The 17568-nt window shown below is 38.3% G+C and overlaps 1 protein-coding gene across 11 annotated transcripts in view; it reads right to left on the minus strand.

Annotated features, from left to right (window-relative positions):
* ZNF438 (zinc finger protein 438) overlaps nt 1-17568 on the minus strand; it is a 190663-nt gene that overhangs the window by 14248 nt on the left and 158847 nt on the right. For 8 of the 11 annotated variants that reach the window (XM_045874249.3, XM_054507312.2, XM_054507314.2 and 5 more), the window contains one exon: nt 14708-14775. The exons of the other annotated variants lie outside the window; for them this stretch is intronic. In XM_045874249.3, the coding sequence (XP_045730205.1) occupies nt 14708-14744 (37 nt within the window). In that variant the 5' untranslated portion in view covers nt 14745-14775. The remainder of the gene's footprint in view (nt 1-14707; nt 14776-17568) is intronic. 11 annotated transcript variants of the gene reach the window in all.

Below are 17568 nucleotides of genomic sequence, written 5' to 3' on the forward strand. Positions count from 1 at the left end.
AATACCATGATTATGAAACCAAAGCGGAAGAGATCACAGTATGGTTAAAAGCAAGGGACTGGAATCACAAAGATAGTTTTATACTGTGATTTCAAGGGTAGATTTACTTTATAGAATGGGCATTTTTAAGGAGCATGCAAACTGTAACTGTTCCACTGCTTTATAGTACATTTTTACATATGTTTTGTTTTCACTTCTGATTTATCTTCAACTCACAGTGATTTATAACCCTTTTTGCTGCAAGTTTTTCTCTATCTCAGCTTTTATGTCAAATAGTTCATGATTTTTTTTTTTTTTAAAGATTTTATTTATTTATTTGAGACAGAGAGAATGAGAGAGAGACAGCACATGAGAGGGGGGAGGGTCAGAGGGAGAAGCAGGCTCCCCGCCGAGCAGGGAGCCCGATGCGGGACTCGATCCCGGGACTCCAGGATCATGACCTGAGCCGAAGGCAGTCGCTTAACCAACTGAGCCACCCAGGCGCCCTAGTTCATGATTTGTAAGTGCAAATGCACAGGACTGTGTATTCCTTTGTCATGTGGATTATTATTTCCTAAAACTCCTGCTTGGTAAGTCTTGACTGTTAATTATTTCTTAGTGAAGACACACCTTGATTAATATAGAGAGACCACCTAGAATACAGTCACACTGAAAAAAATAGAGAAAGACAATAAAGCAGCAGGTGCCCACTGGTACTGAGGTAACTGCATGAGCGGTGGTTACCTTTGTGAAACGGACCAGATTGGTTGTGTAGGAGTTAACCGGCAAATACAGACTCTGAGATGCAGCTGAGGTAATCAGATGCCGAACTGAGCTACTACAGAGAGTGAAATCATCAGAGCTGGAAAGCTGTGGAACCACTCTGGGATCTTTTCCTTGTGAATTCTGCCCTGCTTCTCCTCCATCAACACCTTTATTGTTATTTGGATGGCAATGACAAAGTCTGGTTGAAGGAACATGTACTCTCATCTACACGTTAGAAACATGTCAGAGTTACTCTCCATCTTCCCTGAAGAGATGCAGTGAATTATGCAGTCCACCTGTATTCCCTTTTTCTCAAGGCTCTGCACATTTGTATGTGTGTGTATGTAGGTAGATGACCCCTGGTTCTGGAGGCTAATGGCTGACCATCCATGGACACTGACAGCATATGCTGGGTTCACCCCACTGCTATCTCCCTATGGCACGTACCCTACCTGGTCCCACACTGTGCTCTCCACTCCCACTGTTTGCTGCCTAGTGCTGAGAAATCCAATGACTGAACACTGGAGAACATTACAAATTTAAAGTTCCCAGTGTCAAACTGCAGACCTATTCCACAATCTTGTCTTTTATCCCTAAGAGACTCCCTTCAGTTCCTCACTGGGGCTAGCTCAGGTTTCTCCCATTGCTTTTCTGAAGCACTCCCCCTCTCCCCCACCCCCACCTTATCCCCGTGTCTCTCTCTCTTGCCAATGATTTTTGGCATTGACTTTGCAATGGATGAAATGTTTGTGTTCCCCTAAAATTCGTATGTTGAAATCCTAATGCCCCAGCATAATGGTATTAAAAGGTGGGGCCACTGGAAGATAATTAGGTCATGAGGGTAGAACCCTTATGAACAGGATTAATGTCTTCATAAAAGAGACCCCAAAGAACTCTCTTGCCTTCTTTGTGAGAATACAATGAAAAGATTGTTTGCAACCCAGAAGAGGGCTCTGAAGGGGAGCAGAATACATGACAGAATACATGACACCACATATGCTACCACATGCTACTCTGGCATGTGGATTATTTTGAGTGAAGGCAATCAAGACCCAGAAGACTCAAGAAAAACTTTTACCTCTTCCTAACTACCTAAAAGAATTTTGCTAGGGGGCCTGGCTCAGAGAGAGGCCTATTACCAAAGATAACTGTTATCTGAATAACCTATCTGTATGACAGGGCAAACATCCAATTACCAAACATCTGCTCTTCTTATCATCCTATGAATTACCCTCCTCCTTTTTGGAGCCCCAGCCCCCTATCCCATTCCTTAGCTCAGGATGGCCTATAAACCTCAATTGCCCAACCTGTCTTTGGGTCACACTGTTTTTGTGGGGCCTCCATTCAGACATAATTAAATTTGTTTTTCTCTTGTCCTATATTAGTTTTATTATTAGGTCAGCCAAAGAACCAAAAAGGGTAGGGGAAAAATTTTTCCTCCACGACAGCAGTCCCCAGAATCTGACCATGCTGGACCCTGATCTTGTACTTTCAACCTCCAGAATTGTGAGATATAGATTTCTCTTGTTTATAAGCCACTTATTCTATGGTACTTTGCTATAGCAGCCTGGAGAGACTAAGACCTTGTGGACAAAGAGAAGTCATCAAGTAGAAACTCATTTACTGTTCCTTCTTTCTATTTCTAAATTCTTATATGTAATTAAACAACACAAATAAATTTACCTATTCTGGGGTGAGGGGAAAGGAGGGAGAAGCACTGTTACTCTAAACATACAATTCATCTACCTCAAGTCCTGAGACACTAAAATGTGAAAAAAATGTGCATTTTAGAATAAGGAAATAGGAGTATTTCCAACCCTGTTCTGCACCCCATGCTTCTCTCCAGGCCCCTTGTGATGCCTCAGGGATCCTCTAACATTGGTGAGCTCCCAGCGTTCCCTGACCATCCTATCTAGAAGTACCTGCTCAGCCCCATGAGATCACCTGTTGTTTCTTTCTCTACTCTAACCGTCCTTCATTATAATGATACTATATTATGTCTCCTCCTGCTAGAATATAAGCTCCAAGCAAGCAGGAGCTTATTTTGTTCACTGCCAAGACCTCGGTCCCCAGATCAGTATCTGGTACACAGCTATTGCACAATATGTTATTCACCAAATGAGTGAACTATTAACTCTCAACTGTACTGTCTTGCTTTCTCCTTTGCTTTTGCTGAACACAAAAATATAAAATCCAAAACCCCAATAAAGAGTATTTGGGCTCTCTCTATCTTCTCTTCAGGCTACTGCCCTATCTCCTTCCTTTTCTTCATGAGAAAATTTAATAGTAGTTAGTGTATATGGTCCCTGTCTCTACTCAACTTCTATTCATCCCTCAATCCCCTATCCCCTTAAATTCCATTGTGTAGAGGCACCTGGGTGGCTCAGTCATTAATCGTCTGCCTTTGGCTCAGGTCATGATCCCAGGGTCCTGGGATGGAGCCCACATCGGTCTACTTGCTCAGTGGGGAGCCTGCTTCTCCCTCTCCCACTCCCCCTGCTTGTGTTCCTGCTCTCGCTCTCTCTCCGTCAAATAAATAAAATCTTTAAAAAAAAAAAAAAATTCCATTGTGTAGTACTAACATGTCCTTCTGTCAGGAGTCAGATTGGATGCTTAATGGATTATATCTCACTTAATCCTCCACCAACTCTCAATATTAACATCTCTAGTCTATAGACACAGAAACTGAGTATTTCTTGTAAGGGCACAAGGTTGGTAAGTGAGAGTTCGATTTGAACCCAGGTCTGTCTGGAACCAAAGCTGTTACATTCCAACACACTGAACTTATTACTAAGGTGTTTTGTAATTTATCTATTTGCCTGTCAGTCTCCTCTGGTGGCTGGTGAGTGCCACATAATAGGAATCCATAACATCGTTGCTGGAGAGACAGTTAATACACAGAGTGATTCCCTTCAGTCCTGACTCTTGCCTGGGTGGCCTTCTTTTGCAAAGCCTCTGGCAATCAGGCTCACACCAAAATGTAATTTTTTTAAAGCAACAATTACACAAGTACTGACTTAAAGTAGTTTTTTATGATATGCAAAAATGAAGAAAAAAATCATTACAAAGGTCTTTTATAATTTTAGAGATAATATAGATAATATAGGTTTTCTAATCCTATACCTTTGCAATGGAAGTCATTGAAGAACATTGGGACTGAATAAAAACGTCTAAAAATGCTGAAAGAATTTCTGAATTCCTCATGTGGCAAGTCCTGCCCCTTTAATAAACTTGATCAAACATCAGTGCTGTGGCCTATAGTTTGGATTTGTGGGATTTTCCTTTTTTGGTGGGGCGGGGGGGGGAGGGAGTTCCTCAGGGAAAAGCAAACAAATTACATCACACATAAGAAGGAGGGCAGAGGTCTGGCTTTGGTTCTTCCTTTTGCTACTGGAATGGGTCTGAGCAAGATAATAATCCTTAATGGCCTTTAGTTGCTTCCTTTAACAAGAAAGGATTACACTGGATCATCACTTCTCAAAGTGTGGTCTGCCAACCCTGGGAAGGGTCCCAACACTGTCTTCTCATTCTAATAACAAGATGCCATTTCCCTTTTCCAGTGCGTTGACCTTTGCATCTGTTGCACTGATGAGACAAAAGGGAGAACTGGGTCAAACTGCTCTGGTGCCTTAGCCTGAATTTAGGCAGTGAGAGCAAACTGTCCACATGGCTATATTCTTCACCAACACACTCTCTCAGCACTACAACACAGAGTTCATACTCGTAGGACCTTCTGCTGCATGCCGAAGGATGACTTGAGGAAAAGCACTTGTGCCCCTGAGTTGTGAAGCTGAACTCGCGGCTTTCATCGTGGAACACCACTTCTACGTGAAACCATCTGACAGACACATGCTGAAAGAACATGGCCAAACTTAGGTATCTGGCAGACATTTTCTCAAAAGTGAACTAACAGAGCTTGTCACTACAAGAAAAAACATCTGACGGTAACCGTTGGCAGTGATAAAAATCATTCTTAAAAGCGGCAGAATTTTGGAAAACATGAATTCATCACTGGGAGCTTGAAGCTTCCCAATACTCAATGATTTTTCAGATGAGACTGGTGGTTACATTAACAAAGAGGATCTTTCAAATACTGAAAAAAATGATGTATAGAAGATCTGCAAACTCAATGAACTCCCCCCCCCCCCCCAAATAACCAATACCTGATGTTACATGGATGGGTAAAAGACTCACTCAAGTGTAAGACAGACCAAAAAGTAGCAGAATACAAGAAGCACCTTGACGTGGTTTCAAATTTGTCATCACAACTGAAGTTTAAGAAGTGACCTGACTCTGGGCGCCTGGGTGGCTCAGTTGGTTAAGCGACTGCCTTCGGCTCAGGTCATGATCCTGGAGTCCCGGGATCAAGTTCCGCATCGGGCTCCCTGCTCAGCAGGGAGTCTGCTTCGTCCTCTGACCCTATCCCCTCTCATGTGTTCTCTCTCTCTCTTTCTCTCTGTCTCAAATAAATAAAAATCTTTAAAAAAAAAAAAAAAAAAAAAAAAAAGAAGTGACCTGACTCATTTAAAGTCAGTTATAGTTATGGGGCATATTTTGGTGTTATATCAAAGAAAAATAGGCACAATTATCTGAAAAGGTTATTAATATACTCCCTCTGTTTCCAGCTACTGTAAAGCTGGATTTTCTACAAACACCTCAACATAAATGACTAATCACAACATACTGAATGTAAGACCGGATATGAGACTCCGACATTTTTAATGAAGCCAGACTTGTAACATATTTGCAAAAAACAAAAGTCAATGCCAATCTTCTCACTAATTGTTTCTAATTACATAAAATAGGTTACTTACATTAAGCTGTAATGAGCTTGTTATTGTTATTTTAAAATGAATTCACAAATATATATATATATTTTTTTTCAGTTTATAATCTCAAATATGATAAATACGAATGGATATAATGGACATAAACAAATGTTCTTTAGAGTCCTCAAATTTTTATGAGTATAAAGGGGTCCTGAAACTAAAAAGTTTGAGAACTGCTGAACTAGATAAAATTTAATGTCCCAGCTCTTTTGAGATTCTATGATTTTTTTGTCGGGGGTGTGACCGAGAACAGAAGATAAAATCTGGAAATGTCTTGTTTTTGGCTGATAAGTTTTTGTTTCCTTCACCTTTGTTTCCTGTGAGACTATAATATGGCAGGTCCATAGGACAGAGTTTTGAAAACAAAGCATTTAAAGGTAATTTATTCTAATAAAAATATCAATTATAATTAAAACTTCAGTAGTTGGAAATGTTAGAATGAAGATTAAGTAATAAAACGCTTGACAAAAATCTTACAAAGGTGTAATGCTTCAGAAATTTATTTTACTTAGTTTGAATTTATATTCATGGAATATCTCATAAATTATATTTAAACTAATGACATTTGTATTTTCCTCCAGTTTAAAAAATGTCATCACAAGATTCTTTTGGTAGTACATAATCTTTTAAAACACAGAGCACTGTTTTTAAAGAACTTGAAAAATGCATTCAAAATCATCTTAAATTATTTTATCAAAACAAAACTAATACGTTTTTCTTTCTAGTATAAGTTGGGTGTTGGAATTTCTTTAAGTATCTTTACAATTTTGGTTCCTAGATGGGACAGTATGTTTATTCCATTAAAGCATTACAAGACTTATGCATTTCTGTTCTTATTAGTATTAGACTTTTACAAACATGAAATGCCTAGCCTACATTTCTGGCTTGCAAAGCATCCTAAATACCTCTGTCAAACTTGCTTTGCTTTTATCCCAGCTCAACTCATCATACCAACCATATGCATAAATAAAGATGTAAGCATCTGCTATATGGCAAATGGTCTCAGGGGCAGATGTTTCCATCCTTATGTTCATGTCACTGGGGCTGGATACATTATTTGAACAGATGTACACAATCTGAAAGTGTTGTGTCCCTCAGTGAAATGTCTCCAACTGCTTTCTATCAAAGAACATAGATGCTATTTGCACCTGCATTTATGTTAATAATATAAAGGCAGCGGGGGTTCTGACAAAGTGGAATGTGATGCTATGAAATATATTTGCATGGTTAATTGGACCTTCTGAGAGACTCTGCTGCCAAATGGCCACACTGACATTGATACATGCCCAAGCAGACTATGTGATTAGTAGCCTGCTTTTTAAGCAGGGGAAATATGGCTATTTCAAACAACAAAAATACTCATAAATCTGAATTTACTATGAATATTCTAAACCCTGGCATTATATCTCAAAATAGGAAAACAACTTCAAGTACAAGGTCTACGTGATAAGCTTTAGGCCACCCAGGTCATTTCCATTTTGTTTGATGAGAAAATTTCTATAGGTACGTGTGTGTTTTCCATTTGTACTTCTGTCAACAGCCTAACATACTAATAATCCATATAGTGGTATTTTGCAGAGGTTATTGCACTGGAAAGTTCCACTTTCCAACATTAAGTAAGTTAACCAAAACCAGCTTGAAAATGTCAATTTGTACTTGGTCTACGACATAAAATGGTACCAAAAGTCCAAGAACAGCATTTACACCACTAGTTAAGATCAAAATGTTTCCATATGAATGTCACATATTTGGAAACATAATATTTTGGTAATACATAGGGAATGTCCCCCCCCAATGAGGTCACAAAGCCATGTTAAGCACTAAACACAAAGCATCAGATTATAGTGGTTCTCCTTGCTACTGTGCATTAAATGTGAGGGCTGAAGAGCTAAAGAATTTGTGTTAATAGTTGTATTCACAGCTTTAGTGAGCTAAATACTTGCGGTCTCTTTCAAATAATATATTTATTACTTTATTTATTTATTTTTTTAAGATGTTATTTGAGAGAGAGAGCATACGAGAGCGTAAGTGGTGGGGAGGGACAGAGGTAGAGGGAGAAACAGACTCCCCACTGAGCAGGGAGTCCGACTTGACTTGGCTGGATCCCAGGACCCTGAGATCATGACCTGAGCTGAAGGCAGACACTTAACCGATTGAGCCACCCAGGAGCCCTATATTTATTACTTTATTAACTTGACACTGATAACATCAACTTTGCACAAAATTATTATATCTGAGTTAAATGTTACCCAAAGTAACTTATTCTACAAATTATTCTGAGATTTACATTGTGCTTTAAAAGAATTTAAAAGACTTTACATTATTTGTTTCAGAGATCTGTAGATCTGTGATTCAACAGTCTTGCACAATTCACAGTGCTCCCAATAGCACATACCCTCCCCAATGTCTATCACCCAGCTCTGAAACAAATAATGCAATGTATGTTAAGAAAAAAAAAAAAAGAAGAAGATAGCAGGAGGGGAAGAATGAAGGGGGTGGAAACTGGAGGGGGAGATGAACCATGAGAGACGAGGGGAGGGGGGGTGGGAGGATGGGTTAGCCTGGTGATGGGTATTAAAGAGGGCATGTTCTGCATCGAGTCCTGGGTGTTATGCACAAACAATGAATCATGGAACACTACATCAAAAACTAATGATGTACTGTATGGTGATTAACATAACAATAAAAAATTAAAAAAAAAAAAGACTTTACAAGGTATATTTGTATACAGTTGATCCTCATTATTTCCAGATTCTATAGGTACAAATTCGCCTGCTTGCTAAAACTTCTTTGCAGTCCCCAAACCCATACTGGTGAGACTTGCATGGTCATCTGTGGACACGCACAAGCAAACACCTGAGTCATTCCATATGCACATTTTCAGCAGTGGCCAATGCTCTGCCTTCTTTCAGCTCTTCTATTACAAACAAGTGTCATTTTTGTGCTCTATTAATGTCACATTTTTCTTATTTTTTTTCCTTTTTGGTTGGTGATTTCACTGTCTAAAATAGCCCTCAAGCATAGCGCTGCTGTGCTGTCCAGTGTTCCTAAGTGTGAGAAGACACTGATGTGCCTTGTAGAAAAAATACATGTGTTAGATAAGCTTTGTTTAGGAATGAGTGATCATGTTGTGTCTGTGAGTTCAGGGTTAACGACTCCACATAAAGCTAAGTTCTGTACTGATAGTTGATGAAAACGTTGTGTTGTGACCAGAGGCTCACAGGAACCTAATGCTATGGAGCAATGGTTCAGTATTAGCTACAACCTTATAGAACGTGACTCTTGTGAATGATGAGAATCGACTGTATCTTATCTCATCTGGCTGTTCCAGAGCAAGAATTACTATTCCCAGTTGGGAGATGAAGGGACTGAGGTTCACTGATTTGACCAAGATCACAGAGCCTAAAAAGAAGGGTGGAAGGGTCAACAGAACTCAACTCTTCAGCTCTTAGTTCAGTATTCTTTTCCCAGACTGAGGGGGAAAGAAGAGAAGGGGAACAGGAGAGAAGGGGGAGGAGGAAAAGAGAAGATAGGATAGGAGCTTAAGAAGCAGCTTTAATACCATGGTGGAAAGAGTCAAACTGTAGTTAGATAATAAGATAATAACCCATTTTTTGGTTAAGTCCTCATAGAAGGTAAACTATTCTGATAGGTAGTACAGCTTTATTGAAACCGAGCCGAAATAGTAGAGCTTCATTTGGGTTTCCTTTTCCCCCCTGTGCTCCTTGCTCATGGCCTCTCCAAAGGCAATAAGTATTTGTTAAGTGAACATGCAGACTTGGGAACTCCACCTTGGTGTTTCATCAAGGACAGATGAAAATGTTTTCACAGCATCTAAATCATATGATTTTTTTGAAGTTTGAGTTTAAAGCGTTTTCAACAAAATTTAATGTATATATGTGAAGCCACTACATGCCAAAGTGCTTGAAAGCCTGCCAGAGACAAAAAAAAAAAATCATCAAGAAGTTTAAAAAGAACCTGATACTAGGAGCCTATAATAAGATCATTTTGCTAAACTTAAAAAAAAAAAATGAATATTCACTACTTTGCCCAAGTGTTCCCTGAGTTCTAATATGCTATACTCACAAATACCAAAATGTTTATGTCTGGATGTATACTATACAAAAATATAATATAAATAAATATAAAGAATACATACTATATGTGTATTTTTTAATCCAACAGCACCCCTTATTTTTTTAATTTAATTTAATTTTATTATGTTATGTTAATCACCATACAATACATCATTAGTTTTTGATGTAGTGTTCCATGATTCATTGTTTGCGTATAACACCCAGTGCTCCATGCAGTATTTTTAAGTCTTTATATTTTTAGGCCATACCATAATTATTTTAAAAGTATTTTATTATAGGGGCGCCTGGGTGGCTCAGTCGGTTAAGCGACTGCCTTCGGCTCAGGTCATGATCCTGGAGTCCTGGGATCGAGTCCCACATCGGGCTCCCTGCTCGGTGGGGAGTCTGCTTCTCCCTCTGGCCCTCCCCTCTCTCATGCTCTCTGTCTTTCATTCTCTCTCTCTCAAATAAATAAATAAAATCTTTAAAAAAATAAAAAAATGAAATAAAATAAAAACTCATTTCCTCGGGCGCCTAGGTGGCTCAGTTGGTTAAGTGACAGGTCATGATCCTGGAGTCCCGGAATCGAGTCCCGCATCGGGCTCCCTGCTCAGCTGGGGGTCTGCTTCTCCCTCTGGCCCTCCTCCCTCTCATGCTCTCTGTATCTCATTCTCTCTCTCAAATAAATAAATAAAATCTTTAAAAAAAAAAAAAAAGTATTTTATTACATCAAAAATCCAGGTTATTTTGTTTGTTTTTTTCTGATCCAAATCTGCATTCACATGATACACAGTAACAGCCATGACTGCAGAGTTAAACACTGTACAAGCTTTGGAACTGAGTTGGGGTTGATGGTGCATATTTAGATAACTGCAGTGGTTCCAAAGGGGGTCATGAAGACCCTCTTGCCAGAAAGCATCTGCTGCGTTCTCACCCCCACTTATTATTACTCTCCTTGACTAAAAATAGCACTCACAATTTGAAAACTACCTTTGGACAATGCAGATGCCATGACAGAGCTGAGAGGAACGTTGGAAGACGCGGGCAAGAAGACCTTCCTACTTGCAGCACACTTGCCTCGGCAATGGCAGCACCCAACTGTGAAGCTGGCAAAGGACGAGAAATTTCCAACAACTCCAGTAAAACAGACCCCCCCTCAGCTCAGATGAAGACTCCTTCCTGCCCAACGAACAGTAGGACTTGTTTTAATCAACTATGTGGAGACTGACAATTCATCCTGCCCTCTCCAAGGTGCAAACTTTGACCCTTCATTGGCATCACCACAGTGAACTTTCTAGCACATGGAAAACATAAACTGTCCCCGTCAGAGAACCATTTGGCAGAGCTGCTCCTCTGTGTTTCCTTATCTGGCAAGTAAGAAAATTTACGTGCGTTTTTAATCATTGTGGTGGGCTATCCTTCAACAAATTTAAAGTAGAAGTTACAACAACTTAGTTGGCCTTATCCTGTTGTTGTTATGCCTTTTTTTTTTTTTTTTTCAAAAACATGGTTTATTACTTGCTACAATTTGCCATTTTCCAACACAAAATACCTGTCCTTTTATTTCTATTATCTTATTATTTGAAAATATCAAACAAAAAAAAAAAGTTTTGGGAAAACCATAAATCCTACCCCCAAATCCTGAATGCATGAGAAGATAGAAAATTGTAATGAAGTAAGTCTAATGAACTTCTGGAGATTCTATAAGTAATACTTTCACACAGAAAGGAATAATGATGACACTAAATTATACTGGAAAGCCTTTAATATACTACAAATGATCATTAGAGTGATACTATGATATTAAATCTCTTTATCCAAAATTAGAAAACATTTAAATAGAAGGCACTAGAATTTCTAATTAGTTTCTGCTAGTTCTTTCCCAGCATTAAGCCCATATCCCTTGATCTCTAAATTCCACTTGGTTGTCTTCTACACATGTGTTAATGTCCTGAACAAATGTCATCTCCTCTGGTGTGTTTCCCCCCCAAAACGTCAGCCTCAAAACTTCTGGCCTAACCAACTGTCCCTTCATCCAGGTTCGCAAAGGATGTCATACTCACTTCCCATACAGCATTTGTCATGCATTCTTCTAGTTAATTACATACATGTCTGCTCTTCTAATAGGATTTTGTGTTTTGTAAAAGCACAGGCTGTGTCTGATTTATCTTTGGATCTGACTGGTTAACTATTATACTGGTGATCATTAAATCTGCTTCCACCATGGAAATTTTATTAGGAGATACTATGTGATACACTGGATTTTCTTAAGCTCCACAACTCTGCTGGTAAATACCTACCTGAATTTCATACATTAATATGTATAATATATGTGCATGTGTGTTTACAAGTCTGAAGTTTTTAAGTATCATAATTTATGGATAGCCATCAATGATGTGTTAAATAAATTACTCAGAATTTAATTAACAAATGGCATGTGCCCAGCACACTTCTCATGTCACATAACTGATTATATTTGATGACATAAATATAAATTAATATGTTTGATCAAAGAAGAAAAAGGGGAATGATCTAAAAATAGAACTAGAAATATTCTTTATACATTTACAGTGTGACACAGGGGACACAGTTTGAGTTTGGGATTTTGACAGATCTGGGTTCAAATCTTGGCTCAGTCACTTCCCTGACTGGTGATCTTGGTAAAAGTAACTAATCTCCCTGAACCTTTCAGATAAAGATTGTATCTAATTTATAGTGAGGATTAAAGAAAACAAAGAATGTAAAGTTGTGGGCAGAGTGACTACCACACTGGAGGCATGTGATTAATTGAGCTCTTTTAGTTATTTTATCTTCCCATCCAAGTACTAACCAGGCCCGACCCTGCTTAGCTTCCGAGATCAGATGAGATCGGGCGCGTTCAGGGTGGTATGGCCGTAGACTTAGTTATTTTATCTTTTTCTCTGTTAAGTTCTGGGTTTGGGGCTCAAGCATCTCTGGTCCCAGAAAAGACAGACAAAGTATTTACTAGAGCTACTGAACTCCTAGCTAGGCTTGATGGCGTCTTATTTTCTGGCCAAGCCCATGGAGATAACTAAGCTTATGCAACAGCTTGAGAGGTAGACAAGAAAACAAAACAAAATGAGGCTTGATGAGAAACAAAGGAGGCAGGAGGTGTGAGAGGTGACATGAATGACTTCCCCTTATCAGCCAGAAACCAAGCAGCGCATTGCTTCATTACATAGATTTACAACCTTTTAGAGATAGAGAAGAATATCTAGTAATCCTGGCTTTACTAATGGGGAAACCAAAGCTTACAAGCAAAAGAAGTAGTCTGAAGTTCCACGGCTGGCTGGCAGCAGATGTGGGAAAGGAGGTCAGCTTCCCTGACATTTGGTCTCGTGCTCGTCCTTCTAAGCAGTCACACCTCTAACTCAGATGAACAAGGTGATACCAGCTAGGACACTAAGTTTCCAACCCCTTGATCAGCTACCTATTACCACAGAAATCTTCCAAAGGATATACACCAGAAAACATTCACAGGAAATGCACACTTTTAGTTTCTAGTTAGGGTTGCTCTCCACTCTCTCATCCCACACCCTTTCTTGCCCTCATGCGCAGGGCTGGATCTCCTGTGATTCTTAAGGACTCTTTCTCCCCTTTGGCCAAATGTCTGGACCAGAAGTAAGCCTGAGGTCCTCTCTGTATTTACTTCCCTTGGGTCCCCGTGGATCATGCTTGGCCTTTTAAGGCCAGTAGGCACCTGAAGCAGGAAGCAGCCACGCTCATCTCATTACAACAGCCTCCTCAGATATTAATAACAGCCATTAAGAGTATAGCCACTATCATCTTATAGTGCCTAGTATATACGTAGGAATATGCTAGCTGATTTACATGTATTATATCTTTTCATGTCCACATGACCTCTAGGGTAGTACTTGCTATGTTCATTTTATAGATTTATAGATGAGAAAGAGGAGTCAAGTGATGTGCCTAAGATATGCAATTCAGTGGTAGGGCTGTCAGACCTGGACTCCATGCTCTTAACAGTTACAATGTTGCCTTTCCTTTTAGTGGAGAGATCAAAGAGTGTTTGCTATGGTTAAGGGTTCTTTATAGCAAATTCCCTCCATTCACTAAAAGTTTTGTCTTCCGTGAAGGAAGCCCAAGTTTGCATCATTAAAGACATTATTTTTCTCACATACATATCAAAATTTCTCTTCTGTGTAGAAAAGACTATGTAGGGGCAGGTGAAAGACTTGAATTCTTCCTAAGGTTAGAGTTTGCCCTTGAAGGAAATTTAATTACTCTTTATTCAGAAAAGACACTATCTCCACCTATAAACTGCTATAAACCTCCAGGAGTTCCTGTTAAAAAACCATGATTTTCGGGGCCCCTGGGTGGCTCAGTCGTTAAGCGTCTGCCTTCAGCTCAGATCGTGATCCCAGGGTCCTGAGATTGAGCCCCTCACTGGACTCCCTGCTCCATGAGAAGCCTACTTCTCCCTTTCCCACTCACCCTGTTTGTGTTCCCTCTCTCGCTGTCTCTCTCTCTGTCAAAAAATAAGTAAAATCTTAAAAAAAACCCCATGATTTTCTTTATAAATCATGTGGGGCTGGGGAATGGTTTTTCCTGTTTCTTTTTAAATGACTATGGGAAGAAAAAAGTCAAAGAAATGTATTAGTGACTATCCCCTCTCTCTACATCTGTGTTGTGTGTGTGCATGTGTGTAAGAATATATATATACATGAATATAGTCTTCTCACTAAAACACGTCATTTTGTTTCACCAAAACCAGTACTCGATAATTGCAGTAGACATCTATTGGTGCCAACTAAATGTCTACTAACGGGCTGGGGTCTGTGAGCTTTGTGTGGGATGAGATGGCCCTACTCTCGAGGAATTCCCAGTCAAAGATGCATGTCCTTCTATACACTTCAGTAATTTACCAAAGGAAATCAACTTTCCGACATAATTAGGATTTTGTTCTTAGTTCCAGGAAATAAATTACCTCTGGTTGGGGGATAATGGCACTGAATGTGTCAATTTCTACTATTTATAACGCACGCATTACTGTTTTCCTCAGCATGGTTATCTTACCTTGATCTTTTGGTGGTACTGATAAGGAATTCTGCATTATGATGTATTGGACTTGAATAGCAACTTCCCTAAAAATAACCAAGCACAAATAATAATTAGAAAACAATTCAGATGCCTTGTTAATACATACGAACAATGTACATTATAAGCTCTTTAAAAATTTTTCCTATTTATAATTATCTGAGTAATAAGAAATGGACTGTGTTATTAAGAAACTAATTATTTTACTTCCTTCTCTTTTGTATACAGACAGGGTTGTATGGAGTGTACTGGTGTGGGCTTGGAGGCAGAAGCAAAGACACAGTGAGAGAGGAACTGTATCTGCATCTCTGCCCGCAGTGGGGCAAAAAAAAAAAAAAAAGGCAAAATTAAGATTCCCTAAAAATGCCCTGCCAGATAATTATGTTTCATATACTCTATTTAAGAAGAAATAACTTAAATGTTTTGCAATATACATAAAGGTAGCATAATTGCAGTGTACTCATTTGATGAAATATAATTCAGTCATTAAGATACAATTATGAAGATTATGTAGCAATCTGGAAAATGCACTGAATGAACACGGTAAATGACATACACCCTAGGATTGCAACTGTATAAAAAACAAAGGCATAGCAAAATGCATGACAGGAAATATGGTAAGATGTGTACTGGCAATGTGTTTGTTGAGGTACTTCCAGGGGTTTCTGCCTCCAATTTAGCTATTTTCAGAAATGTCTATAATATAATGTATATTCAAAACATTTGAATATAAAAATAAGGCAGTTAAAGACCTTGAAAAAAATATAGCTAAATATTTTATAAGCTGTCAAACACAGAAGTGTTTCAAGCATGACATCAAAGACAGAAGCCATCAAGGTAAAGACAGATGGACCTTTCTATTTAGAATTTTAAATGTTTTTAAATAGAAAATTAGCCAAAATTAAAAGGCAGGACTTCTGCTATAGCCAAGATTGAGTAACAGAGACCAGATTTGTCCTCCTGCCTGAAACAAGCCAAAAGATAGACAAAACTGTGAAACAGTATTTCAAAACAATGGACATCAGATCAAAAGACTGTTCCCTCGGGAGACAGGAAACAAATGAGAAGAGCCGTATGACAATGTTGAAGGAAGGGAGAACTCTGGTGGAGATTCCCAGAGTAATGGAGAAAAGAGAGCTGTAGAAAGAGAAAGAGCAAAGAAGAGGATCTCCATTGGGTATCTGCATATGTACTGATCAGCACATGCAAGTAAAGAAACTACCTGAGGTCAGGGGAGGATCCAAGCTTCTCAACACTCACAGAGGGGCAGGGATATCACCTCTTCCTACCAGCCAGACTGAAGAAACTCCTAATTCACAGGACATCAAGTAGAGGACAAAGAAGGGTCTTGCCTTAGTAGAGGAAATAATCAAACCCTACACTAAGCCATTTCTCTGGTTTAATAGAACAAATAGTAAAGTGAGACTGAAAGGGAACAAACTATTTCCAAGTGTCTTAACTGTACATTTAGAACAGACCTACAAAACTATCCATCCCCCAACAAAGTAAAATTCATCATATCTGACATGTAATTAAAAATTATCAAGCATACAAAGAAGCAGGAAAACATGAGCCATAATGCAGAAAATAATCAAAACTGACCCTCAACTGACACACATTAGAATTAGCAGTCAAGAATACTACGTTCTAACTGTAATTAAGTAAGGACTGTATTTCATATGTTCAAAAAGTTAAATATAGATAGGAAAGATATAAAAAAGACCCACGTAAAATTTCCAGAGATGAAATCTATAATATATAAAATGAAAATACACTAGATGGGATTAACAGCATATTACCCATGCCAAAAGAAAATGTTAGCAAACTTGAAGACATAGTAACTAGAGATTTTCCAAAAGGAAACTCAGGAAGAAGAAAGAAAAAAGAAGGAAGGAAGGAAGGAAGGAAGGAGAAAGAAAGAGAGAGAGAAAGAAAGAAAGAAAGAAAGAAAGAAAGAAAGAAAGAAAGAAAGAAAGAAAAAGAGCAGGGGGGAGGGAGGGAGGGAGGAAGAGAGAAAGAAAAAGAAAAGAAAGGAAGAAATGATAACTGAGCTATAGGACAACTTCAAGTAGCCTAATATATTAGTAATCAGAGAGGAGAAAAATGGAAGGACAAAAAAAAAAATCATATTAGAAATAATGGCAGAAGTTTTTCCAAATTTGAGTAAAGCTATAAACACACAGACCCCAAAAGCTCAAAATTACCCGAAGCATAAAAAACAGTAAAAACTACACCAAAGCATATCATGACCAAATTGTTCAAAAATAGTGAAAAAAAAATTTTTAAAGGCATTCCAAAGATACATTACATATAGAGGATTTCTTCTTGGAAACAATGCAAGTGAGAAGACAGTGGAGCAGCATCTTTAAAATACTGAAATAAAAAACCTGTAATCTAGAATTCTATGTTCAGAGACAGTATCTTTAAAAAATAAAGGAGAAATGAAGATATTTTATAAATACAAAGCTGAAAAAATAATTACTAGTTCACTCACACTATTAAAATGCTGAACAATGTCTTTTAGGCAGAAGGAATGCTAGGTTAGAATATGGATCTATACATAGGAAGGAAAATTATAGAAATGGGAACTGTACAGTAAGCATACAAGTCTTTTTTTCTTAATATTTAAGTGTCCTAAAAATATGACTATTTAAATAAAAATAATTAAGAATGAAAAGTGGGGTTTATAACATGTAAAAATGATATATGATAACAATAGGACAAAAGTTGAGAGGGGACTAATATAAGTATACAATTGTAAAGTTCTTATATTATCAGTGAAGTGGTATAATATGACTACAAAGTAGATTATGATAAGTTAAACATGTATATTATACATC

This window comes from Mirounga angustirostris, unplaced genomic scaffold (genome assembly GCF_029215605.1).
Source record: "Mirounga angustirostris isolate CCGP_5_RB_7025 unplaced genomic scaffold, mMirAng1.0.hap1 SCAF_5, whole genome shotgun sequence".
In the NCBI taxonomy this organism is placed as follows: domain Eukaryota; kingdom Metazoa; phylum Chordata; class Mammalia; order Carnivora; family Phocidae; genus Mirounga; species Mirounga angustirostris.